Source organism: Lethenteron reissneri, chromosome 8 (assembly GCF_015708825.2).
Source record: "Lethenteron reissneri isolate LAM-NWPU_2019-01 chromosome 8, ASM1570882v1, whole genome shotgun sequence".
Classification (NCBI taxonomy): Eukaryota; Metazoa; Chordata; class Hyperoartia; order Petromyzontiformes; family Petromyzontidae; genus Lethenteron; species Lethenteron reissneri.
In genome coordinates this window covers 12,501,871-12,528,908 of record NC_083786.1, presented here as the reverse complement: position 1 = coordinate 12,528,908, position 27,038 = coordinate 12,501,871, and the positions used below count along the sequence as shown (strand labels likewise).

Genomic DNA, 27,038 nt, shown 5'->3' with positions numbered 1-27,038 from the left:
TACGAAAATAATAGGAGTAATTAGAACGTGTAACCTGGCATTCGAAGCACAATTCAAATCAATGTGCTGTTATGTTTTCAGTTACCAGTTGTAGATTACTCCACCCCCCCCCCCCCTTATTATTTTGGTTGAACAAATACACTCCAGTCATTTACCGGTGAGCTTATCCACTTTCCAACCACTACAATATCCTGTGTTTTTTAATTTGAAAGACAAACTGCATTCTGACAAGACACACCATTTACAATAAACAAGAGCACGGGCTCTGTAACATCCGGCTTGCTTGGGATAATTTTTAACGATATTATATTGGGTCTGATTTTACAGCCGTAAAAGCGAGAAAAAAAGTAATTTGCAGAATTACTGCAGGATTTACAGCAAAGGTGATGGCAGTGAATGGATGCCGGATCAATTCACTGATAAGGGGCAGTTTTAATTCACTTCTCATATCTCATATTTACAGAGTGAGAAAGGAGAGGAAATTTCAGATATTTCAAAGCAGTGCAGAGAGTATCTTGTAGTTTAGCACGAAAAAATGTACCCTTTGATATTTTGGCAACAAGCAATGCCTGTGCGGTCTATGTTACACATTGGTTTCTATTGCATAATAATAATTTACCAAATTGCATACAATTTGGTAAATTATTATAATTTCATATTTATACCACACCTCTCATGCAGTACACATCGATGCGCCAGAATGGTGTAATTTGAGATCAATAATAACTCACAAAGTGATTGTAGACAATACAATGCGGAAAACAACCTGGAATCTAAGCAGTAAACACAGAAAATCGAGATTTAAAAAAAGATAAACTTTGCTTGACTCCAGTACTAAATGAGTTTGAGTTGGTGAGATTAATGTTTGCTGTGGACAAACGTAGAAAACTACAACTAGTGCACTTTGTACGTTCTAGTATTCTGACAATTGTTGTACCGAAGTGGATGTGGCAGTCATCTCAAAGTACTGGACTGTCACATCCTTCATAATCACTCTGCTCTTGAAGAGAAACAAAGCAGGTATTGTCGTGTATTCCTGCTGAAGACGATACACTGCAGAGCAAGTCTATTCCATGTCATGTGTACCAGTCAAGTCATATGGTACAGAAACTGAACTGTCATACGTCCCAAGGCATGGGTTAAATGCAATAAGCTCATGCCAGCTGATGTGTGACGCCCAACAGCCAGAGCAAATACAATAAAATGACACAAACAGGTTGTCGTAAAACAAAGTAGAGGGTTGTGTTTATTAGCCGATAGGTGCCAGAGCAAATACACTTCTGATCAATATGAGCAAGTCTGCTTGCAATGCCTCCGTGTGAAACATCGTGAGATGCTTTGAGACGTGCTCACCACCGCTTAGTATGGTTGGCTACGTATGGTGTGAAAGAAGTTCAGCATACAGGACATGTGCAAATAAAATCCGGCCATACTGTGAAATTGACCCACGTGGTTCTCTCGTTTTACCGTTAGCATTTAAAGCGTAGAGTTGTCCAAGTCGCAGTCTGTAGTACGAAACCTCGGTGAATGTGCTTTTTTGCTGGTGAATGTCAGATTGTAAGGGTTTGATGTTTAAATCCCAGCTTTACTTCATAACGTTTGGAGTTGTAGCCAAGCACAGCAACTGTCTCGTTTAGATATGAAGACCAATTGATGTGACTGGTAACAGATATCCCCATTTCCTTCAGTCCTTTTGCGCTTTGTTAAATAATGATCAACTAAAAACACTAAACAGTCCTTTGTCTTTGCACTGCTGGGTGAAGGCTTCCAACCGCCATATTAGTCATGCTTGACCATACTTCACCACACGAGTGAATGTGCATTGCTGAACGGGTGACAAGGACCGGTTCAGCTATCACTCTCCACTGATGGTGGCCGTGGCCCGGAATCAAGACTGGTGGCTGGTCGTGCCCCGCGTGCCGCTAACCACTGTGTCCACTACGCATAACACGGCACTGCAGCCGTCCTGTATTGTGTTGTGTCTGTTCGTTGGAGGTGTGCGTGTAATATGTGTGTGTGAAGGAATTGCCCTTTACTTGGTAAAGTACGGTACAGCACTCCATGTCGTAGAGTACTCTGATTTCAAATACTGAGGTCAAACTTTGTAAATCAGTGGCCTCAAAAGTTAAAATTTAATGCCACAATTTGTATTGAGAAGCACGGTACGGACTGCGTTTTGTGTTTCGTTCGTTGTCCTTCCCCTGCACCGCCGATTAGCACGGGTGGCTGTCGTAGTGCGAAATAAACTCCAACATTGTACATTAATACTGCATTTTAGTTTCTTTCCACTCTGTCGACTAAACTGACACAACATGTTACTTATCCTTCAGATTACACCAGTTTGTTTTTCTTTAGTGGTTTATGCAGTGGGTATGAAATGCAGTGCTCTATTTATAGAACAGTGGTGGTTTGACTGCATCTTACATGCATTTAAGCAGCGCAATAAGATTACAACGACTACATCAATATAAGACGGCCTATGACTCAATCACCGGACATGATCTCATCGAATCTTGAAAGCGAAGCAGGTGTGAGCCTGGATGGCCCTTGGATGGACAAACAGGTGCGTTGTAGCCTGTTGCAGGGCTACGTTGTCATGAGAGGGCTGGTCTTCAACATTCATTGACTCAGAATCGTTATTTCGACTGGAGGAATCCGATGAGCTATAAAGCTCATTTTTGATAGATGTCCACATTCCTGTCAACCCCTTATTAGTGCCCTACCTTATGACAGACCAACTCAGACCTTCTTGGTCACCCCGTGCCCATATAAATCTCAACGTCCGTCCTTCAAAGTCCCATCACAAGGGAGAAACACAAACAAATACACAACAATGTTTTTGTGTCCGTATTGAAACGGCTGTATGCCGTGTGGACCTGAAAACTCAATTTCCTTGAACAAAAATACGGGGTAAACGGTATGGGTTGACAGGTATGTGTCCAGTAGGGGTGGGTCAGAACGTTTCAACGAACAATACAAAAACGCGTGTGGAGTGCAAAACAACCAAAATAACAAGAAGATATATTTTTTTCGAATCAGGTAATATATATATTTAAAGATCCGCAATGCATGTGAATATGAGACGGTGATCCGAGATAAACAACGTCACCGGGCAGGTTTTAAAGAACTGGGTTGACAACATCTACATGGGCAATACAAGAACGTTTTCGACCACTGTATTGCCATACTTATTAATTTAGTTTTAAGAGTTCAGGTACAGTATCCATGTATTCATTTCAAAGTTTAATGGGGATTAGTAGACGGGAGAATGGAGATGCCAGGTGGGTGATGAGGAGGCTGGGAAGGAATGAGCGACTGAGAGGCTGGGACGTGTGCGAGCCCGCACCGCCGATGACCACGGTCGGCTACGTATGGTGCGAAAGAAGTTCAAGAATATGTCACCTTCCATGTGACACGTTCCATCTTAATGGAATGGAATGTGGAATCCTTTTGATTATTTTACTGGTGTGTGTCGTGCGTTCACAAAGTGAAATACGGTCTAAACAGTTGACAAGTATTGTCAAGAATTATGGCCGTTTCTGGCAGCAGACCTGCATATTACAGTTCCGTGAGAGAATGCGGATACGAATGTCGACTGTCAATTCGAATAGCCAAGGTGACTTCCTGCTAAAATAATCTTTGAGGCGGTGTTCACCTCCTGTTGACAGGCCAGAGCGAAATAGTGACAATTACACAAGTCATATGGCAAGTCTATCCATACCATATTGTACACTTTATTGTATGTTACATGTCTATCACTTTGTGTGTGTGTGTATGACCTGTATGTCCAATTACTTCATTGTTGTGAAGATCTAGACTTGACTTAAGGGGTTTATTTTAAGAACGCGCGTGTGGCAACATTCCTTTACATTTTGCCTTCAAGGGAATTCTTTGCCTGGCATATGATGGCTAGTAGGCAGGTTCATGTTCGGCCATACTGCAAAATGATTCGCCTACAGCTCTAAGACTTGCATCATGTGTGGCTTTCCTGCTATCAGTATTTGAAGGTCCTTAGATTTTGTTTCAATCACAGTTATCAAGCACAGGTGTGAAGGCCCAAACACCAAGTTTAAGATTATTTCAGTTGTTACACAGATGATCCCATTGAGCCAGTTGCCAAGTGATTTTGCAAGGGAGATCAGTGGAGCGTGTGAGTACAGCAACAACAACGCAGTGACTAAAATGTCCAGAGTGCGGAGAACGAGTTCATGCTCCTTCTCAGTGTCCGGCAGCAGACAGCGCCGATGTATTGAGGCGTTATAAGTTACAGTAATACAATGTATGGATTGAGCAAGGTTATACCTTGCGGTGCAAAAGAAGTTCTACGTACGTACAGAACGTGCAAACTTGGGAAAAGAGAGGATGGAAGGGGATTTCAAATTGTAGCACTGTAAGGAAATGAGTTGTACTTTAGAGAAGCAAGTGTCGTGAGCTTCAGTGTGGTCGTTGAACCGCACAGTCTGGTAGACCGAGGCCTCGACATTGGTGGAGGAATCGACGAGTGAAGGTTGTGACCATGACAGGAGCAATAGAAGTGTGGTCAGCAGGTGACTGACTGCCAGTGAGAGGGACTGGAGTAAATCGAGGAACGTTGGGTCATCAACCCGAATGTTTTATTGTACGTTGGATTCTATTAAATTGCTGTACATCCTGGTAGGAATTAGTGCATCACTACAGATGACAACAGTATTTTCCAGCTGTGGACAAATTTGTGCTTTGTATAGTGCTAATGATTGATCAGAGTTAAAGAAGGCGTTGGCACAGAATATAATATCAGGTTTCTGTGTCTCCTTAGCTAGATTAGTCATACTGTAGAGCATATTGCATACAACATGAATACGATTTTCACAAGTGGCTCGCTGCAGAAAGTACAACAGTTTGAATTTCCGTTTCCTTTAACTTCTGATTACCACATTGACGTTTCTTATAAACATCGGGTGACAGTAAGCCATTCCTTTTGGTCAGGCTGAGCTGTTTATTTTCTATTGGAAAAGCATGCTTCCTCCATCCTACGCACTGCTCCCATGGCCATGTTTACATAGACACAGGCACAGTCCTGTGCAGCAAACCTCAACGCAGTTCATTCATAAATAACTTAGTGGAATACATATTTCCTCTGCTTTTATTTGAATAATTATTTGAGCAACTTACGATGTACTTCTCTTTAGCCAGAGGCGGCTCTGGAAACTTCCCAAAGTTGGCGTGGTCCCCAAAATGTAAATCTTTTTTTTTAAATATGGCCCTCCATCTATTATAAAGCAAAATATATGAACAAATTTTCTCTGATAAATATAAATAAAATACAAATTTGCGATGCCGACGGATCTGCCACTGTCTTCTTGTATCGCTACTGTCATGGTGTCATGGCTCGCACGCTCGATGCAGTCTGGAGGTTGACAGGTTCATTGTGGTCTCCTGGCATGGCAGTTGAAACAGGTTTCTGAAACGCCTCCCGCTTCTGTCCACACCAGAATCGAGCGGTAGGTCGTGTGTGGTGGGGTCAAGTAGGGCCACTGGCACCTATTTCAACATGTCCTGTCAGTGTGGAAGAGCAGGCAGAGCAAATAAAAAAGATTACGACGAAACTGTTTTTATTTGACCAGGTTAGGCCCACTGAGCTACATAGCGTTTTTTCAGAAGCGACCTGGCCACAAATGATAGCTCAACGAAGTCGCTTATGACGTGGAAATTTAGACCAGCCAAATACTCTAAAACATATGTTGATTCTAAATGTGGAGGGCAAAATCGGAGAACCCAGAGAAAAATCCACGCGACTACGGGGAGAAAGACATGGAAACTCCAAATATACAGCAGCAGGCGTCGGGGTCGAGTTTGAACCCGCGACCTCCTGCGTACCAGGCGAGGTGGTTAACATCTCCTCGCCACTGCGGCGCCCCTCTCAAGGGCATCTGGAGAGCCCCCTCTCGTGAAGGCCCTGGCGCCAGACGTGCCATGAGGAAGACGTTTCCGAACATCTTACCTCGACTGGTGGAATCGTATGCGATTCATGCAGTTTTACAGGAGCATCTTGATGATGCATGTCATCGGTTGTAATTTTGTCATGTGAAGCTTATTTAAACTTAGAATGTATTCACTGTGTCCAACATCTCTTTACTGTAATGGATATGCGACAGCATATAAAGGGAACTATAGATTATTTTATTTATATATAAATTATAAACGTGTACTGTATATATTTTTTTATTTGTCCAAGAAAAATATATTGAACAGCTTTTATTCAAATAAACATCGCTGATTTAAATAACGTCCATGGCCAACGCAGAATGGGGAAGTTTCATCCAGGAGGGGATTGACACAGAGGACTGAATGTTATTATAGTGGGGTATTATTCTGGCTGTTTATTAACCATGGTAACCTTGTTCTATGCAACTATTGTAACCCTTCCCCTGCTTAGTGCTTGCTGCCATATTATCCGTGTAGGTTGGATCGTCGTGGAAACAAAGCGTCTTAGTGGGCCTTACTCGAAATTAACTGACAAAATAGAATAAATAAGTAAAAATTTCATTTGGTAAGGCGGTAACATTGTGGTAGAGGTATGAATTAGCCTTCACGCAACAGTAAACATGCCTTCCTCTTACCGTCATTAAACACAATGCAACTATACGTGCAGTCAAGCATGGATCGTGTCTAAATTAGTTTTACACAGTGTGTACAGTTTCGTGTACACTCGAGTAATTGTGTAAGTATGTTCGACTGTTCACCCTGCACGGCTGTTGCAAGATGTGTGGCGGTGCGGGTCGCGGAGGTTGTTTGGCCATACTTCATCCCGCTGGTCGGTAGTGGTGTGGGTCGGTAGTGGTGTTGGTCGGTAGTGGTGTTGGTTGATGAGGGTGGGAGCATAGACGGTGTAGGCGATGATGGTACAGCACGAACAAATGTTTTTGCTGCGCTGACCCTGTGCTACCCACCACGTATCCCCAGCGCGATGAAACCCAGTCGCCACCGATCCAAGCACTATCCAGGCTCAACCCTGCTTAGCTTCCACATGGTAAATGTGCAACGTTGGGCCAACGTTGGGCCACTGTTGATCTAATGGTGCCAACCAAATGCCAACGTTGGCCTCAACGTTGCATGATGACCACTGGGCACTGTCTGATGAGACTGGAGCAGATTCGGGTGTTTTGGCCACAAGCACCGTGAGTGTTTTAACGGTGTCACATTTTCATGTACGTGAAATGTAAACATTTGGCCACACCATTTCTCAACTTTGTGAATCGATAACTGTAGAAGCTTGCATTCTACGCGTCATTTTGCTCTTATGTTTACACGCAACTATAATTAATACTCTTTGGTTCTTTAGGTAAAGTCACGTAAGTAGAAAAAATAATAGATCACAACGTTTCGATCGCAACACAAGCGACCGTCTTTTTCACTTGACTTTAAAGAACCAAAGAGCATGGATTCCTGTAGTCACGAAAGCTTCAAATAAACAATAATTAAGTTTGTTCAATCTTGATTTGAATGAAGTTTATGTTTTGTCTAACCAGGTGAGAACGCAAGGGATGAGTCACGTGGGCTACCAAAATATAAAAAGAAGATCAAAATAAATAAATGACATCAATGAAGCAAATTTAAACTCAGTGTAGACACAATTATGTAATAGAAAAAAAATCTGAAATATTACACGAACATAAATCATTGTTAAAGAATACACATTCCCCACAGCATAAGTTGGCTCGAGCAGACTGATCATAATACTATAAGTTACAGAAACATTGAACAGATAGAGGGTAACTATTGTACTAAAATGTAAACAGACGAGGATAAATATCAAATGTATCAGTCGTAGGCTTTTAAAAGAAGGCGGCTTGGCAACAAAGACACGTGCGTGCGTGTGTGTGCACACAATCAAACACATGTGTTGCTAATTTTGTATGCCTGAGTGTGAATGTGTGAAATACCATTATCAAAATGTCCCAGCTTCCGTTGCAGCTAATACACCACAGCCAGTGCTAGTTTGTCGGGAAAAATGTGGTTCAGTATCCTGTTGTGGTCTCATGGAATATTTTTTATCTGCTGGGATACTCGGCACTAGCGACACACTTATGTATACGCGTGTTCCCAGCAGTTACTCGAGCAGTTCATGTAATAGGCCATTAGTAGGTGCATTACGTGAATCAATGGTAGTAAATTTAGCATACAGACGCAATCAACAGCTGATGGCTAACAGATGGTTGTTTTGCATATGTTACGTGTAAATGAGTAGAGCAATTATTTACAATTTAAGGTGATCACTATAAACACAGCTTGTTTAGAAGATAAAGTACTGTGCAGTACCGGTTCCATCTCTTGGTGCGGTAGTTGTAACAACAGGTGAGTTTCTTAAATGCTCCCCACCTCTGTCTACTCGGCACAATCGATCCGCTGCTTGCATGTGGCGCAGTAAGGTGTGGAGACTTACACCCCTTCCAGATTGCCTGGCCAGGGTGGAAGAGTAGGCCAACTACCATCTTAGAGGGGTTGCGAAGAGCTCCCACAAGTGCAGGTTTTTCCACCCTCAGTGGCATGAGCAAACACATTGTAGGGCTGCACCTGAACCTTTCACTAAACACCAGAGAAATACGACAATTTATTTTGATGCTAAGTTGTAAATATTTGGACAATAATATGGTACATGTTAAAATGATGGTTAGCGTTTGAGAGACATGCTATCTGGCACAATAAACGCAATGCATAACGCTGAGAATAGCCATAATTTTACCCAACAGCGATCACTCTTATCAGCTGAGGTTACTCTGGCTGTGAAGCCAAACCACCATCTCCTGGAAAAAGTTGTGGACAGAAATGTGGTATGATGGTTTTTTTAGTGTGTTACTGAATTAGATAGTCCATGAAAATAGTTTGTGGTAACAATTTATTACATTGTACACCACTTTAATGTCTGAGCATTGCAAGGTGGAAGAGTTGACTGAAGTAGCTCTCGACTCAAAAGACCGATACCGATTATTTTGACAAGGGCAACTATTTATGCTCTCATCCCCTAAACCTTATGGATAAGATAAGTTACTCGATACTACACAGTATTTGACCATAAGGCCGACGAATGAGTGCATCTATGCGTACCGATGCTACATCGCAGGATCGTGAGAGATGGAGACGACTTTGGGGACGCCTTCATCCAGCAGTGGATTAAGCATGGCTGATAATGATGACGCTTCCCAAAATACCCTTTGTGCCTTTCTCCCAACATGTAAGTGAGCTGTTACATCACAGTGACGTTGCTCATGTCCACAGATGGTCATGGAAGTAATTATTACTCTGATCGACAAACTTAAATCGTGGATAAATGGAGATAACAGGATGAATCCTAAGCATGATAACGATGTTGATCATTAACCATGTAACATTTCATCTCCCACAGTAAGGCATGTTTACCTTCTTTCGCACCGTACGCAGACTACCATGGTAATCGGAGGACAACACGCTAAACACAATAAGCAGTTTTAGAGAAATTACCTTTCAATCTAGGTTATAAAGTGCACAGCTCCAGTCGCTTGCTAATATCGAAAGGAAGAGCGTTCCAGACGGCCACAATGACGTGTCACAATTAGGGGTTCAGAGTCCAATCTTTTTCGTCTCCTTTTAACTCTCTCATTTGTATTGTCTTTTTGTTCTATTTGGTTTGGACAATTTTGTTTACTTCATTACACTAAACGTAACATCATATGCGTATAATACAAATAAATGCATAATTGATTCTTACATTCAGGTGTGGACAACAAGACTGTTTTTGTCAGATATTTGCCGAAAATGTGCCAGTGCCAATGCTGCCAACATTGTGGAAAATGTGCAAGGTTGTGTGCCGAGAAAGTTTCGTCAAGATGGGGATCTCGTCTCGGGGTCTCTGATTCACACATTGCTAAAAGTTCCCTGTTGGACAATTTTCTTTTTTTTTTACAAACACGTCATTCGTCGTCATCCGCAATGAAACAAATTTGCCAAGGTGGTGTATTTCAGTCACTTTTTATATACAGCATTCGGTGCTTGCCCAGTAACATTAATTGATTAACTGATCGCAGTTAATTTAATTATCTATCAGTTCCTTGTCTAACTGACAACTTGTGTGTTAAGCAAGCAATATAGCTCATGTTAACTTATGTTAACTCACCTACAGTTGAACTTTTAAGTGATCTTTTTACGTACTGGGGGTGTTGCAAAGCATAAAAACAATGCAATAATAATAAAAATACAATTACAAATTTGCATGAAACGGATATCGCCATATGGTAATTATCTTACACTAAAAATGTATGTCGTATCATGTTTGGAAAAATCATATTTGTGGTAGTTCCTTACAGATGGAAATTCCTTCTGGGACTCAACTTTGTTTAAACACCATTTCACGCGTGCCCCGAAGAGCAGTCAGGGGCCAGAAACAGGTTCACTTTGATTCACGAAATTCTTCTTTCTACAACGTAACTTTGTCACGAGACTTGTACCAAACGCGGGCATGCTTTGACAGTGGCAATCAATGTCTTGTGTACATGTCGATGGTGAATTTAGAATGCAGCTGTAGTATTTCAGTTGATCGGAGTGTTCATCTTATCCGTTGCAAAACGGAAAGTTTAGAAATGTAGCGCTGCAATTGTTTTTCCGGGGAAATTTCATGAAATGTTTTAACCGTCTTATTCAACCGAACATTGTGAAATTTAAGTCGTAGAAATGTACTTCTGTATAATACAGTCATCCCTGAAAATATATGTGGATTATTTAAGAAATGATTTAAATATCTCTAAACGTCTAAATAATGTGCTAGAAGAACAACCAGTGTTTTTTTCAATTCAGCTTTTCAAACAATGGTCCAAACTTCATGTGACATTCACCCTTTAGAGCAGATAAGCTCTGTTTTTAAGGTTAATCTTAAAATTGTATTATGTATGTAAAATTATTTATATCGCCACTAAGCAGAGCGAGTTTAAGTGGCAGACCCAGGGTCTTTCTGCTATCGCTCGACACTGATTTTGGTCAGGGCCGAGAATGGAACTCAGGTTCTGATAGCGCATTTCGCTAGCCACCGTGTCACCACTCTGCACGTGTACTGTAGCTTGTTTTTTTCTTTCAAAAATATTAATCGCATCTGACATTGATTAGTTTGGCAAAATATAAAGGATGTGTACAATGTCATCCTTTTTGGCGAGTGATCGTTTCTATGGAAGGACCTTTCTACGTGTTTATTATATGGCTTTTACGAATCACTTTTATTTTAATAAATATCCTATAGCAGTATTTGTATTAAATAAGCGAATTATAAGCCCATTAAATGAATGTATAGTATCCTAAATATCGTACAATCCATATTGTGGTCCTGTCTCGTAGTGGTTTCACAGGATCTTGTTTAAGGCTTCTCCTCTGCAGTGGTGGAACATGTGCTGTGTGTGTCCACGCGTGTGTTAGTGGCACACCAACATGGATGGTGACCTGTAACGCAGCGTATTCTGGATTGATGCAGTGGAGATATTCAAATGTTACAGGACATTTTTGGCGAGTCAGTTTTGCAAGGTGCATGGCTGCAATGTCTTGCTCATGCCACTGCTGGAGGAAGGGTATTTTAGCCAACTCTTCCACACTGGCCAAATATCACGGGGGCGGCAGAGTACCTCCGCTTTCCTCCACCACGTGACTTCCAGATCATCTACACTACAGTAAGTGGGTTTATTTTTCAACTGCCATGCTGGGCCGTGGAATGAAACTGGCGCCGTTTGGATTGCAAGTCCAGACTGGTTGTCTTTGTTCAATTGCAGTACATTACAGTCATATCTCTTTTTTATTTTCATTGTAAAATTGTGGTGTTAAATAAGGTACATGTATTATGCAAAGTTACTGTATTCCATGTCCTGTTCACCAATTTACGTTCAATGTCCGCTTTTTTTTTCAAATACTGGACTCTAGCTTCCTCTTAGCTTGGCATCGATATACGCTATTTGAACTTGAGTGTAGCAATTGAAGCAACTGTTGGTTATGAGTGGCACTGCTCCACATTTGTTAACTTTAATATGTTCGGCATTAACTGGAGTATGGATTGTGGGTGTTTGAAAGTGTCCATTTTCATTGTGTGGCCCCAACCAGCTTAAAGTCATCACAGTTAAACATAAACACGTTTTGAACTTCCTCTTGGCTTCACACTGCATCGTCTATGGCCGGTGCCATCTCAAAATGCACAAAAAGTTCCAACCATATTGTGACTTAGAGCTTTCGTGACTGCAGGAATACATATTCTATGCCACGTGGCTTTACCGAAAGGCCCATAGAATACGTATTGTGACACCTAATTTCTTAATACACTCAACTGCACACATTGTCTTGTGCAAAAGTGTTCGCACTGCAGCCACACACACAAACAGAAGTCGACCACAGATGCTGACATGGTGTGGGAGAGGCCTTCCCCCACCAGTGGATTGACAAAGGGCTGTAAAATAAAATACATTTATTTAAATTTATATATGGGCCAGTTTTGTAAGTTAGGTAACCTCAGTAAAAAAAAACCCTGCGAACCTCATACATATTGCAGCACATATGGTTTGTACTTTTTAAGATAATTACACAATATGGCTTATTTATGGAATAAGTATAAATTGTTTGACACGGATGCATGCAGCGAGATGCTGACACCAGGCAGAGATGTGGAGACGTGTGCTGGAAAGCTCTTGTGGAGCAAAGCGGGGAGACATCCTGTTGTACAACACCTGGTACAACGCAAAAAAATATTCGGAGAATTACGCAGCACAACTGCAAAAAAACCTACGCGCTCGTATAACTCGAACTTATTATGTCCTTAATTCTAGATTTGAAGCTTTCGTGACGGCAAGGATTCATACTCTTAGGTTTTTTCGGTAAAGTCACGTAGGTTAAAATAAATAATAAAAGTAAAAAGTAATAGAAATAATAATAGAAATAAAAGAATAAATCACGACGTTTCGGAGGCAACACAAGTCTCCGTCATCAGGTGGGACCGTCACAGCTAGATTTATAATGTCCTTTAAGACACCATTGTGTCGAGATTCTCAATGTAGGCAGAGCAGCGCTGCACCGAGTCTGTTCTCGGCGTGTAAACAATTGGGCATATTCTCTCCCCCCCGCAGAGAGCGTGGCGCAAGGTCCACGGAGCGCTCTACTCGGGCAGCAGCTGCGGCGTCGCTCGCCTCGAGCTGCTCGAGGGCAAGGACGCCGCCGAGCGGCACAGCCGCAGCAAGGAGAAGAAGATCATCAAGATGAGCGACTGCGTGAGCATCAAGCGCAACGACGAGCTCGGCGCCCCGCGCGACTGCCTCGTCCTGCGCCTGGAGACCACGGCCAAGGAGTTCTACCTGGCGGCCGAGAGAGCGGACTTTGACGATTGGTTCTGCCAACTCTGTCAGATCGCCTTCCCGGTGAGTGCCCGTTCGACTCGGTGTCATCGCGGTGAATTTGCTTCAGGGCCACTTTTCCCAAACTCCAATCCTCACGAAACACCAAGGTCTACTGTTCCGAGATTACTAATTGTTTTCCGCTTGGGTACAAATTAATTCTAAGTGCACAGCTGCACATGTCTCACGGTTGCTAAATGCGTCACGCTTGACGTAGAGAGTGAAAATTTATATTAAATTGGGGATCGTGTGTGCATGCGCACGTGCTTACCAACCATCGGGTATGTATGCTGAACTTCTTTCGCACCGTACATAGCCAACCATACTAATCGAAGGTGCAGGGGAAGGACAACAAACTAAACACAAAAAGCAGTTCGAAAAAATGTAGTTTTCGATCTAGATTTCAAAGTGCCATAGCTCCAGTGGCTTCTTAATATCGGAAGGAAGAGCGTTCCAGACGGCCGCAGACACGCATCTGAAAGCGCTCGGTGCAGTGGCCGTCTTTGTTCGATGGTGAGTCACAAAGCCGCTGCTGCTGCGAGGATGACGGAAGTTCACGTAACGGTTTAATACCCTTGACGAGACCATCGCACACTGCATGGCTACGTGCAGTGACTTCATTTGTGTTTGAACGGAGGAGGTTGGTTAACAAGAAGAGGCAGAGTGGTGGGTTGCAAGCTGTTTGGGATCCTGGTTTAGAGAATTACCATTGAATAAAAAAAGGTTGTTAATATTCTTGAAGTAAACATTATAAAACATTCAGAATGTACATGGTGGTTTCATATACGTATTTGTGTGAACTGTTTTCAATGCAGATTTATGGTGTACACCCACTCACATTCATTAAGCACTGCTCACAGGCCTTGCACCTGTTTGTGCCGTGAACAGATATTAGGTGATGTTTTTATTTAAATAACAGTTTCTGATCACAGGTTCGAAAGTTCACATTGCTGAGCAACCCACATTAAACAGCGTTATTGAAGGTGGAATACATAAGAGTTAATACGTTTTTATTTCTTTTGCAAGATTATTCTACGAACTTAAGTTGAAAGGAGACGATGGGAGGGTATTCCCAAGTTGAGCAGTGTGAGCAAAGAGAGGTGTTTTGACCTGCAGTGGGATGGGTTGAACCCCAAGTCTTCCTCTGAGCAAACGTGTCCATTGTTGTCCCATACTACTTTGTTACACACATTCACCAACCCACACTGACTAGCATGGTGAAGTATGGTCAAATAATCCCCATGAACCTCGTGACTTCGTGGGGAGGATTAACAAAGGGCTGTACGTGTATAACATCAAACACTGCACATGGAATTTTTTAGTATTAAAAACGTCTTCAAATGTAATAACGACCTTCCTTTGTTTGGCCTGTGAGACCTCAGCATACGGTGTCAAAATAACTGCTCCCAAAATAGCAGAAACAGCCACCACAACCTAATTTTTGCTTCTGGTTCACCCTAACGCACGCAACAGACACAGACTTGAGAACAACCTACACTCCCCCCCCGCCCCCATACTTATCTCTTTGTACAGACGACTTCCCAGAAAACCCTTCTGCACTCACCATAAATGAGTGGGATGCACCCCACAGTTCATGCAGTTGTCCATTATGATGTCCGTACAAGAAACGTCTCCAAAGCTACGCGCAGACTCCCACGCTCAGTGATGACTTCACGTGTGAGGGCAGTGCTGCTCTCCAGCACAGTCTGTGTGCGGGCGCATAGTTTTAAAGGATGGTGACAACTGCAGTTATTGTCTTTACAACAGTGTGTAGGTTGAGTTATTATTTTAGGTTCGGTTATAGATATGCATTCATGGTATGCACTGTTCAACAAAGTTGTCAAAAAAAAACACTTCCTGCTCAAATGCACATTGAAGCTGTTCTCAACTCCCGTTCACAGCGCTTAGCCAGTGGTGGAAATTCCACGTTCTTATGGCGGTTCTTTGCATGGGACAACCACTGTTGACTCCCCCACAAAGTGATACTCCGTTTTATCGACCCCAGAGAGATGATGGGTTGAGTCAACCTCTCACCAGGATTTTAACTTTTGGAACCTTTCCAGTTTCTACCGCTGAGCCACCTGTCTCCCCCTCCCCAGCGTGTGCACACTCAATATCGCCACGAGTGGTGGCTCGTGCTTTGAGTGAGGCTGTGGGGAGAATGGAGATTGTAAGGAGCGCTGCCGCTTTCCGTCTGGATCCTGTCTGGAGTTGGGGGCATGAGGAAAGGAGTGAGGGAAACAGCAGCTGTTTTGTACCGAGGAAGATGTTTGGTTAAAATTGAACAACAGCAGGGACGTTACTGGTGTTTTGCTGAGTAGCGATGTGAATACTTGCTGAAAGATATGACGTGGAATGCAAGCAACGTCAAATTGGAGTAAAAGCGCTTCTGACCTCTCAGTGTTTGCTTCGGTAAACAGCACAAACTGCTCGCTTTATTCATAATACGGGAAGACTGGTGCTGACCTTTGTTATGTGGTGAGATGTTATCTGTCTCGCCAGCTCCACAGTAGGTCGGGGGTTTGATCCCGACCCTGATATCTGTTGTGTATTATAGAGGCTGCATGTTCTCTCTCCCTGTGGCTGTGTCGATATTTCTCCCCCGGGTCCTTTGGGTTCGCCCTCCATATTTAGAAACACGATAAGCTAACTTGTATGAGCGATCACGTGTGGCCAGGTTGCCTCTGAAAACTCGGTGATAGCTCGGTGTGCTTTACCTGGTGAGACACACGTTTAGTTTAGCAGTGAAAACCATGGTGCAAGTTTCTTAAATCCCTCCCCGCCTCTGTCCACTCAGCAGTGTAAATGGCTACACTACGTTCAATCGATTGCCAGGTCGCATGTAATGGAGTACAATGTGGGTTCGGCCACCCGTTCCAACATGTCAATGTGGCTTCAGTTTCATTCATTAGGTGTAGCCCTGTGAGCCATTCGGCTCTTGAATCGGGTGCAACCGCAACAAACAAAACACTAAAACATGAACAAGAAAACTACCGTAAGCTAAATGCCCTACATAGTTTTCTCCAGTGGAGGCCCTTCCGTTTGCAGCGACAATCGCAAGCACCTGCAGGGCTGCACCTTTGCCTGTCTCACCGCAGGTGTCGAGGCACACACCTGGACGGGCGTTTGTCACAGAGCAACTGACGTCACGCCTCACGCCCTCTGGCTGGTTGGAGGCGTTTCGGTGAATCTCTGGAAAATCTCCTGTGAATTCAGGATAGATAAAGATTTTAATAGGGAGGTTCCGGGCTTTGCTGATTCACGCCAAGTTTTACTTTCACACCTTGTCAAAGTATGTGAACGTCGCCCTGAATGTATGTCGACACAGTGCACTGCCTGTTTAAAACAAGAGGCCTTGACGAGTATGATCATTTGGTGTTGATTGAAATTTTCAGCTCACTATGTTTGATAGTGTTATGGTGGTGTTTGCCTCTGTCGTTGTATTACTAAGTTTGATCAATATAGACTGCACATCTTTGCAAATTGTACACATTGCGATAGAGTATCCGGTGCGCAGCGGCCATCGTTGCGCGCCGTGAACCCGGCGACCTGAGTTCGATCCCCAACCTCGGCGGCGAACGTGGGTGGCACCGATGTGACATGCGGATCAGACCTGGGCACCCCCCCCATCCATCCCCACTCGTGTTTAGCAACTTGCAGTGACCAGTGTGGTGAAGTATGGTCAAACAATTCTCATGACGATGGTGGAATGACAAAAGGGCTGGATATGATTGGGACTATCTTGTCCTCGTCATGCTTGATATCGAGACGTTTACAGAGTAACACACGGCATGGGTCTTTGTAACTGAGGCTGGTACAGTATTTACCAACCTACCATGCCTATCCGCCCACTCGTAACCCAAATGTCCCAGCGAGATTGGCCACTTTCTGCTGCATGCCGCTGGTGTATTCGTGCATTGCGCGCGGTCCAAACCTGCCCCGTTCTGTGCACTGCGGTTTCATCAGCCGAGGAGTTAGCTCGGCACGCGTTCCTTCCCCTCCCGTCCCACACGTGCCTGCCCGAACCAGTTTGGGGAGCTGCTCTTGCCTCTCCACGCACTCCATGCTGAAAGTTGTGGCTATTGTACATGGTGGTCCAGATGTCTTGTACCCCCCCCCCCCCCCAATTTCGTTATCCCAAACCTTTATAAAAAAATTTAAAGTAAGGTTTATTAAAAATAAATTCTTCTACTTTCGTGTGGCTGCTGATGTAGATGCAGAGCCACAACTCCACATTCAGGTGGTAGAGCCAGACAACCGCGTCTGGAGCAGCAGAGTGTGTCTCTGTGATGATGCCTCCTTCGTTTTTGTGGTTCGGGCATTGCGCCCTTAAGGGATCAATTAATTGGGGGCCACAATACATCTGGACCACCCTGTACATTGGGGTGGGGAGGAGGTGGGGGGGGGTGTTGAGGCATCTGCGTTCGTGTGGCAGGAATCGCTTGTCCCTATCTCAGATCTGTCACAGCCCTTGTGCTGAATTGTAGGAAACTGCAAACTGTTTTGAGAGAGCTAATCTGGCCGGGAAGTACACGTGGGATTTTTCTACAGTGGGGTAGGTGGCAGCCCGACTCGGCCTGCCGTACAGACTGCCTGCAAATGTTGAAGGGGGCTCGGGAGATGATGCACAAATCGGCCGCGCTTGCGGTAAGCGATGGGTGTCGCAGCCTTTCCTCGTACACACAGAGCGTGAAAGATCGGAGACTGTGCGGCATACGAAGGCAAATCGCGTCGTTACTAATTTTCTAAATTTGCTTAACATCGACTCCGTCGTGACCCCGTTTAGCAAGATCACGCTAGATGCTGTGAGCTGACTTGCGCTTTCAGCGTTGCGTACAAATTCGGGGTGCTTTATAGATGTAATCAATGAAGGGTTTTTTGTGGTGAAGAAATAAGCTGTTGCACAGAAATCGTTACTTAAAGCAAACACAACTCCCACTCATGCAATACATGTAGAGTTTGGTTGATCGCCGGTTGATAGCATACCTACAGTCAAGCCTTCGCACCCACTGCATGCAGAGATAAACACAGCATGTTCGTAAAAAAAACTGCATGTTCGCTCGCAGTTTTGTACTTCGAATGTATGCAAACTTGTATTTTTTTTCCATCCCTTCTCCTGGGCGTAATCTTTAACATTGTTGTCTAGGTTGTTTTGAATTTTATATATGCAAGCATATCGTTTTACCATGGGAGCTCACGTTGTTATAGGTACAGGGTACCTATAACAATGTGAATGGTCCCCATATTCACCCACCCTCCCTGACCGGCATGACCAAAATCCTCCACGATCAATTTCGCATGGGAAGGCCCTCATCCAGCAGTGGATTGACAAAGGGGTGTACATATATACACATGTATGTAAACGGGTGGTAAAGGCAAAGGTGCAGGCGTGAAACAACTTGCTCTTGTCACTGCTGGCGGAGATCCATCCACTGGAGGGAGCTCTCCAGCACACCTCGGATAACTTGGCTGATTTTGCCACAGCGGCCGGACGGCTTGGAAGAGATCGGGGTCCCCACACTTTACCCCACAGAACCTACCGATTGGACCAATTGTGGTTCATAGTGCTGGGTAGACAAGGGGGGGGGGGGGATGGGAGGGTGGGGGGAGTAGAGGGGAGAGGTGCTAAGGAGGAGGGGATGCGGCACTCCGGAAGCTTGACCACCATTTAAACTGCTTCACCCTTTTTGTTTCTTCAGCAGAATGTGCTGGGTTCATCTGCCCGTGTGTTGTATATTCCACGTGTGCGCCACCTTAATGTGCCCTACCTTAATACGCGTCGCTTCCTTTCTTGTGTTCCTCTCCATCTGTCCATGAGCAGCAGGCGGCTTCAGGATATGGATCATTGGATAATGGCCTTGCCTCTAAGCCCCTGGAGATGGAGGAGAACAGCATCTATTCTTCTGCTGACGAAGGTAATCAGATGTTTTAGTTTACTTCATTTCTCCTTCAGAATCGCCGTAGGGTCCACTCAAGCCACTTTAAAGGGTATTTAAAACGTTCTTGGAAAAATGTGGAAAGCAGAGTATCCGCTAATATTTTGTGGATATTAATAACATTTCTAAAACATAGCAGGTGTTCATACATTTATGTAATGTTTAAAAACGTATATATCTATGGGAACATTTGCGTATTCGGTGTAAGAAGACAATAGTGGAAACAACATGTCCATGCGCACCCAATCACATTGATTTGTTTGTGGAAAATATAACAGCAACAACGTGAGGTCTTCTCAGGATATGGATTTCATGTATAGATCACTTAAATGGCTTATCTCAACCATTTCAGTGTACTGCTGCAGTTTAGCCAAGGGGCCCCAAGTGGCAGCAGTCTCTGTGTAGCACGTGGTGTTGGCAGTCTCTGTGTAGCACGTGGTGGTAGCAGCACCTGCATGGTCCCATGTTGTAGCTGCTCACCACGAGCTATTGATGCCCTGATAGTGGCATTGTCTTTGTACTGTTTGCCTCTTGCCGTCCTCTGGTCTAACACTGGTTGAGACCAGGCCCTAAAGAAAGCTGTCTCTGGTGTAGACCAATCAGTTCAATGCCATATATTACCAGATAATGTTTTTTTTTTGCATGTTCACCGCAAGTATCGTGTGTGCTTAATGCAGACATGATTCCTTGCGAAAGGTGTCTGTTTGGTGTTTGAACATCTTCACACAACTGTTTTGTTGCCAGAAAGGGTAAAACCTGTTCGTATTCTTGGGCATTCGTTTGTCAGTCGGGGGCGCGATGCTTCTTTGTGGCTTTTTAAAATCGGGTAATATGCGAATCTGGCCCGTGACGCCGGCACGCGTAGCCGGCTCTTTCACGAATAACGCCACGGGGATCTTTGACAGAAACCGTGAAGGAGACGGCGCGTGCTTTGTGGGTTAATGCTCCGGCAGTATTTACCAGGGCGGTCACTGGGCACGAACAGCGAACCTCCGCAACGAGCGGCAAACACGCCACCGCTCGGTCATATCACCACACCAAGCCAAGGAAAGACAAGTGATCATCAAATCAATCGGATTGTCACTCACAATATTGCCATTCTGACATTAAAAGCTATCTGATGTTTTAATGTAAATATGGCCACACACAGCATGCTATCTCTGTGCCATCAACCTTCGTGGGTTTTTCTGTCTTATCGACAGCAAGGCGCTGCACGTCGGCACTGCATCAGCTGGTTCTATTTGCGTGTGGGTTGAAGCAGAGGCTGGCAGTGTGCTCTAAGGCGGCATTGATGTCAAAGAATATAAACAAGATTGTTCCAATGTCTGAAAAGCCACACGTGGAACACGCTTTAGGCTTTGTAGATGTCATACGATCTCTCAGCAGGTTTAAATCCCAGCACTCTCCTTAGAGCATTGCCCTTCTGCTCGCCATCGCTTGAGGGCGCTGCAAGAGCACAAAGTGACCACCACGGGGCAGTGCTCTCACCCACCGTGAGCCCGGGTGGGTGGCTGGTAATGTGTTGTAGGTGGTAATGTGGTGGTGATGTGTTGTAGGTGGTAATGTGGTGGTGATGTGTTGTAGGTGGTAATGTGTTATAGGTGGTAATGTGGTGGTGATGTGTTGTAGGTGGTAATCTGGTGGTAATGTGGTGGTGATGTGTTGTAGGTGATAATGTGGTGGTAATGTGTTGTTGGTGGCAATGTGGTGGTAATGTGTTGTAGGTGGCAATGTGGTGGTAATGTGTTGTAGCCGAGGGAGAATTCACAATGCCTTGTGTGATTCGTTATCTGATTGCGAACAAGGAAATCGAGCGGGGCCAAATTTCGTGACAATTTGCCCAATTTGCTCGAGTCTGCATCTCGGTGTGTGTCTCGGTGTCAGTGTGTGTCTCTGTGTCAGTGTGTGTCTCTGTGTCAGTGTGTTTCTCCATGTGAGTGTGTGTCTCTGTGTCAGTGTGTGTCTCTGTCAGTGTGTCTCCTTGTCAGTGTGTGTCTCTGTGGCAGTGTGTCTCCTTGTGAGTGTGTGTCTCTGTGTCAGTGTGTGTCTCCTTGCAAGTGTGTGTGTCTCTGTGTCAGTGTGTCTCTGTGTCAGTGTGTCTCTGTGTCAGTGTGTGTCTCTGTGTCAGTGTGTCTCCTTGTCAGTGTGTGTCTCTGTGGCAGTGTGTCTCCTTGTGAGTGTGTGTCTCTGTGTCAGTGTGTGTCTCCTTGCAAGTGTGTGTCTCTGTGTCAGTGTGTCTCCTTGTCAGTGTGTGTCTCTGTGTCAGTGTGTGTCTCCTTGTGAGTGTGTGTCTCGAGACTACAGTGGAGTAATCCATGTATAGATACCCCAATAAAATAAGAGGAAGACGTTATAACAGCCGCATGATTTCAAAGCCTCTGCGTGTCATCCAACAGCCTCAATACCCTTGTAAAATATTTGACGCTCGCCTCTACAATATGGAGCCATCGCTTTTGCAAAATAAAATTACTTTTTAAGAAGCAAGAGTCATGATGCATCAGTGGGTTATCTATAAATGTTTCGACCTGTGTGGTTCACTCATGCCGGCTGTTTGTCCGATCCCAACCCCAGAAGTTTGACTTGATTCGTGGAATTGAGTGGAATTTGTGAAAATTGCCATTGTTTTCCATGAGGATTTGCCAAAGCGTGCCGTCCAATGGCTATGTTGAAATCGACACCAGAAATACCATTTATGTGGAAAAAGGTGCAGGAATCACGATTGAAATGAATGGGTTTCTGTGAGCATCGCAAAGATGACGAAAATGGTAATGAAGATGCCTTTCGGCAAAGATGGTGTAGAAGATGATAAAACCACAAACTCAGCACACACCTCACGACAGCCTCTTTCATGCACACACAAACAAAGGACATATACTCCAACACACACAAAACCTACCACATACACACCGCACACTCTAATGTACCTGTTTTACACACCACACACACAAAACGTACCACCTAGACACAGTGACACATGCCCAAACACACCACACACACAAAACGTACCACCTAGACACAGTGACACATGCCCAAACAGACCACACACATAAAACCTACCACAAAGTCTCAGACGTGCACAAAACCACGCACACAACACCAATCCAAACCTGTTCACTTCCATGGAGTGTGGTTTGGTTGGCTTGCGTAGTTAACCGCACACCGTTCATTTGGCTCTACTTCCAATGGGCTCGCAGGGCCAAACCACCTTTGAGGCCGGATGTTTGCCGTCTCATGTACCTGGAAAATGTCTCGGCCCTCGCACACATGCGCACAGAAGCACGGGCATGTACTCCATCGTCGCGTAACAAAGGCAGATTTACGCTCGAAGGGAGGGAGAGGCAATGACGCGCGGCTCATTTCAACGTTCACAGTGGACGAGTTCTTGGTGGTGACCCAGAAGACGGACGCGTCGGAGCGGAGTAAGCTGCAGGGGAAGTACATCCTGAAGGTGAACCAGGAGAGACTCGAGCTCATGGACCAGAACACGCGCCTTGTGCTGCAGTCCTGGGCCCTCGACTCCCTGCGCCGATACGGCAAGGACCAGGTGTGCGCCGCTCCCACCTTCACTGCCCTTCACGGAGTGGTTCACCCTCAGTTACCCTGGGTAACGCGGGGGAGGGGGGGGGGCTGGAAAGATGGCCCTGAACAAAACAAAAACACACAATGCAAAGCGTGTACAAATGGGGCTGTAACAAAACATCCGTTAGTTACCCACGTAGAATAGGCAGTGACGACATAGAACGCCGTGAGCTGCCTTCTCGAGTCTTGATGTGGGCGAGAGCCACGAGGCTCGTCGTTTAATTTAACACTCTCGAGCACGTGGCGGTCAGAGGGCGACCGCCTTGCTTGCGCTGTCTGACTGTGCAATTGTGAATTTATCAATGTGCCAGAGGGCTTTGGAGTCACTCGTGGTTCTGCTGCCAGGGACGAGCACCCCCGGCCGCTGCTGTAAACGCAATTTTCTACAGTCTAAAACGTTGTTGTTGTTAAAAAGTTAAAGAAAAAATCCATGTCTTCATCGAACCGCACGAGCTGTGCCAGGGAGCCGCAATCAGCTGGCGAGCTGCGGTTTGGCCACGCCTGGCATAGAATGTGCGCTGTCCCCTGGGTACTGACGGGTGAGGAGCAGCTATTCTACCAAAGTGCACTTAAAATGTGTGAATGAGCACAGTAAATCCACAACCGCGATGATCTGCCTATAGATGATAAAGAGGTGAACACCATTACACTGCCAAGCACACGGAGGCAACCGAGTTGCAGCTCCACTGAGATCCACGGCTCGTCTGCGTCGGCCTTCTCCCACCTAATCTCCATACTCGGTTTATTCTTTGTCGAGACGTTGCAATGATTCTTTCCCGTCATGATTCCATTAATTGTCCCTCCCCAGCACCTCCGATTAGCATGGCTGGCTACGTACGGTGCGAAAGAAGTATCAAAATATGTACATATAAAGTAAACAAATTAATTCCTGCTAAAACACAATGTTGTAATGTTTCGTTTGCAGAAAATGTTCACGTTCGAAGCTGGACGTAGGTGCCAGACTGGACCGGGCAATTTCAATTTCGAGACGACCCAGGGAAAGGAAATATTCAATCTTATCGTCAATTTCATCAGCAAACTGCCACCAGGAAATCATGGTGGCAGCACCAACGTGGACTCGAGCGCAGCTCACTTCTCGCGAGCAAACGCTTCGCCGGTGCGTCACGTGGAGGCCGATGAATTCCTGCACGCTGCCGGACCTGCGGCCGACGGGATGAAGCTCATGTCACTTAAACCCGAGGGAGCCATTCTGCTGCCCTACGGCGGAAAGCCTAACGGGGGCAAGATGTCACCCTTGAAGTTTCCCCCCTCTCCGAATTCGGAGCCCGTCTTTCCGAAGAAGAATTCAAATCGGAATAGCGAGCCCGTCTATTCGGAGGTTTACGACGGTTGTCTGCTTGGCAAAAACCGTGGGCCGGCGATGCAAAACAGCCAGCCTCCCCGGGCAGAGCACATTTACGACGATCCTGAGTGCGCTGCTCGCAGCAGCGCTGCGAAGACCATCTACAGCACCATTCATTGCAAAGATGAGGTTCAGAAAGATGAGGCTGCGCCACGGCCGACCGCGCCAGTACCCCCTGCAAAGCCACATTTTCCGAAGCCAAATGATCGACCGATCAAAGTTCCGCTCTTGCCCAGTCGTCCGATCCCCACGTCCGTAAATGTCGATGACGATGTGTCAGCCCTCTACTGCAAGGTGAATAAGAAGCCTCCAGCGGTGGTGCGAGTGAGAAGCTGCGATGAGTTGACCTATCCCTCTGCTGCCCGTACAGAGGATTCCTTTGAAGAGAAAGTCATAACGTTTTAAACAAATTATGGAGTTGTCTTGATTAAATTTTTCATATATCCAAACGTGTTGGCCTGCTCAAAACGCGTACCACATGTTTCTTTGGCATTTGTCATTTACGTTGATGATGAATATAACCGCGAAGTTTGGTGTAAGATAATAATGTGCTCATTAATCGGATATTTTATTCAATTAATAAACCTCTATCTATTTTTTTTTAATCCGCACCATAATCCATTTTGGTCGTTTTGCCAGCTAATATATTTTTGCATTTTTGATCAATAAAGTTTAATTGATTGGGAAGTTAGTTTGATCCCTCATTGTAATTTAACTTTTTGTAATGACATTTTTAATGGTTTCATGTGGTGTAGATGTCTAAAATAAACATTCCATACAACCGTATGTTGACAAAAAAATTCAACACGAGCGTCATTAACACTGTGGCCTTAAAAATAAAAATGTGTAATAGGCGATGTGTCGGGCACAATGGCTCTTCTTTATAGCAACCTATTTACGAATGTGAGTTTTTGTTATTTGTGCTTGTGCACCACTGCCAGCAGAGTGTTGCCAAATAACTGTATTTTGTAGAGGGTTGGACTAACATTTAAAAGATTGAACTGGAGGTTCATCATCATTGTGAATACAATTTCCAAACCCAGCTTTGTTCTCTCCATAGTCAATAGAATGAGAACTACATGGAGACAGCTCCACCACTTCTCACCCAGTGAACCGTGGAGCACAGATATACAGATAGTTCTTGACTCATCACGAACAACAATGACATATCTTTACGAAACCCAGTTTAAAACATAAGTAACGTACATGCAATTTATACGAATTAAATAAAAAAAACATTTAGGACTTAAACACTTCTCAACGATTCTCATCCTGTCTGAGCCTCTGTACATAATAACCCTCGCACACATTGAGCACCACACTAACCTACAAAGTTTAATATTTTGCCAGTTTACTTTCAAATTCTGTAGGCTGGCCTACATCCACAGTGATGGGTTACACGCCCAGCTCGCTTATGCTTGCGTGCCGTAGTTTTTCCTGTGTGTGTGTGGTCGTATGTCCGTGCACAATAATGCTGTATGATTAATAGTGAAGAGAAAATGTTGACAATTGTTTTATTTTAAAGAAATCAATTTTTTTGGTTATTTTGTTGATAATTATTACTGTAGGTTTTGGTGTCATGTGGCTCCAGTTGGGGTTTGCAGTGAGGGCTGCACAGTCCACTTGAGGATTTCTCGTCTCGGGTAACGCGTGCAGCTGGATTCATTGACTTGCCCCCACTCTCTTCAACCTGCACTGACCAGCACGGTGATGTACGGTCAAGCAATCTCCCATTACTCACATGGTGTGGGGAGGCCTTCATCCAGCAGGGAATGAATGAGAAAGGGCTGTAAACCCTGACTCGCTGTGAGGTGGGGTTCTTGTGCCATCTCGCTCTACTCGGTAATTGTTTTCGTTCGATTTTTGCTGTACTCCTGCCTAATAGCTACGGTCAGCGGTACAACGTCGCCTATCCGACCGTCCACACATCCCTCCTATTTAATTAACTGGCCACAAACAGTGCACATTGTTTGTGCGTGGTGTAACTCGTTATCCAGAGTTGTTCACAAGTCCAAGCTTTTAACACGAGGGAGTGTTATTGTTCATCATATAATATTTGCTTAAATATCAAGCAAAGTAAAATAATTTTGCCACGTTTAAAAATAAGTTTGAGATTTTTTGTGTCTGGCAACATATTGGTGTATAGTGTAACTGTCACTTTGTACAGATCTTAACCTTATCCCATCTGTTCACACATCAGCCGATACCTCAGTGAGCCGGATATGCGACGTTGTACTGTGTGTGTGTATATTATGAAACAAGGTGTATATACATATTTATACACACTGTATGACTTTAAACATATATTGTAACCTATCATTTTTAAATATCACCTCTTCATGTGTTTTATATTAAAAGTAGTGTACTTTTGGTGTTTTACTGAGTCTTGTTAATATAATATAGGTCATGTTTAAGTATTGTTTTGCTTGTAAATCAAGAACGAATCTAAAAATGATTGTACATTTGGGTTGCTTTTTTATCATTTCGCAATGATGACTTTTCAGGCAATGAAAAATATTAAAGTTTTTTTTATATATATACGTACATGCAGTCTCACTTACGAACGAGTTTCCATATGAGAATAGGTTTTCCCCTTTTTTATGGCAACAAAACAGCTGTGTTAAGATGTTAAAACACCAAACTGAAACCTTTAACAAAGAATCATGTCTGCATTAACCACAATGCTTGCGGTCAGAATGCAAACAAAAAACACACTGATAATATATGCTTTGTCCTTGAAGCTGATTGGTCCACACCAGAGACATCTTTCTTTGGAGCCTCGTCTCAAAACGGTGT

The 27,038-nt window shown here is 44.4% G+C and overlaps 1 protein-coding gene across 1 annotated transcript in view; it reads left to right on the top strand.

Moving 5' to 3' along the window:
• Positions 1-26,780, top strand: part of LOC133361447 (docking protein 2-like) — a 33,640-nt gene extending 6,860 nt beyond the window's left edge. Inside the window, exons 2-5 of the mRNA XM_061580368.1 lie at positions 13,101-13,388; positions 19,186-19,279; positions 22,672-22,844; positions 23,805-26,780. Coding sequence (XP_061436352.1) covers positions 13,101-13,388; positions 19,186-19,279; positions 22,672-22,844; positions 23,805-24,647 — 1,398 coding nt within the window. The 3' untranslated portion in view covers positions 24,648-26,780. The remainder of the gene's footprint in view (positions 1-13,100; positions 13,389-19,185; positions 19,280-22,671; positions 22,845-23,804) is intronic.
• Positions 26,781-27,038: the final 258 nt, after the last annotated feature.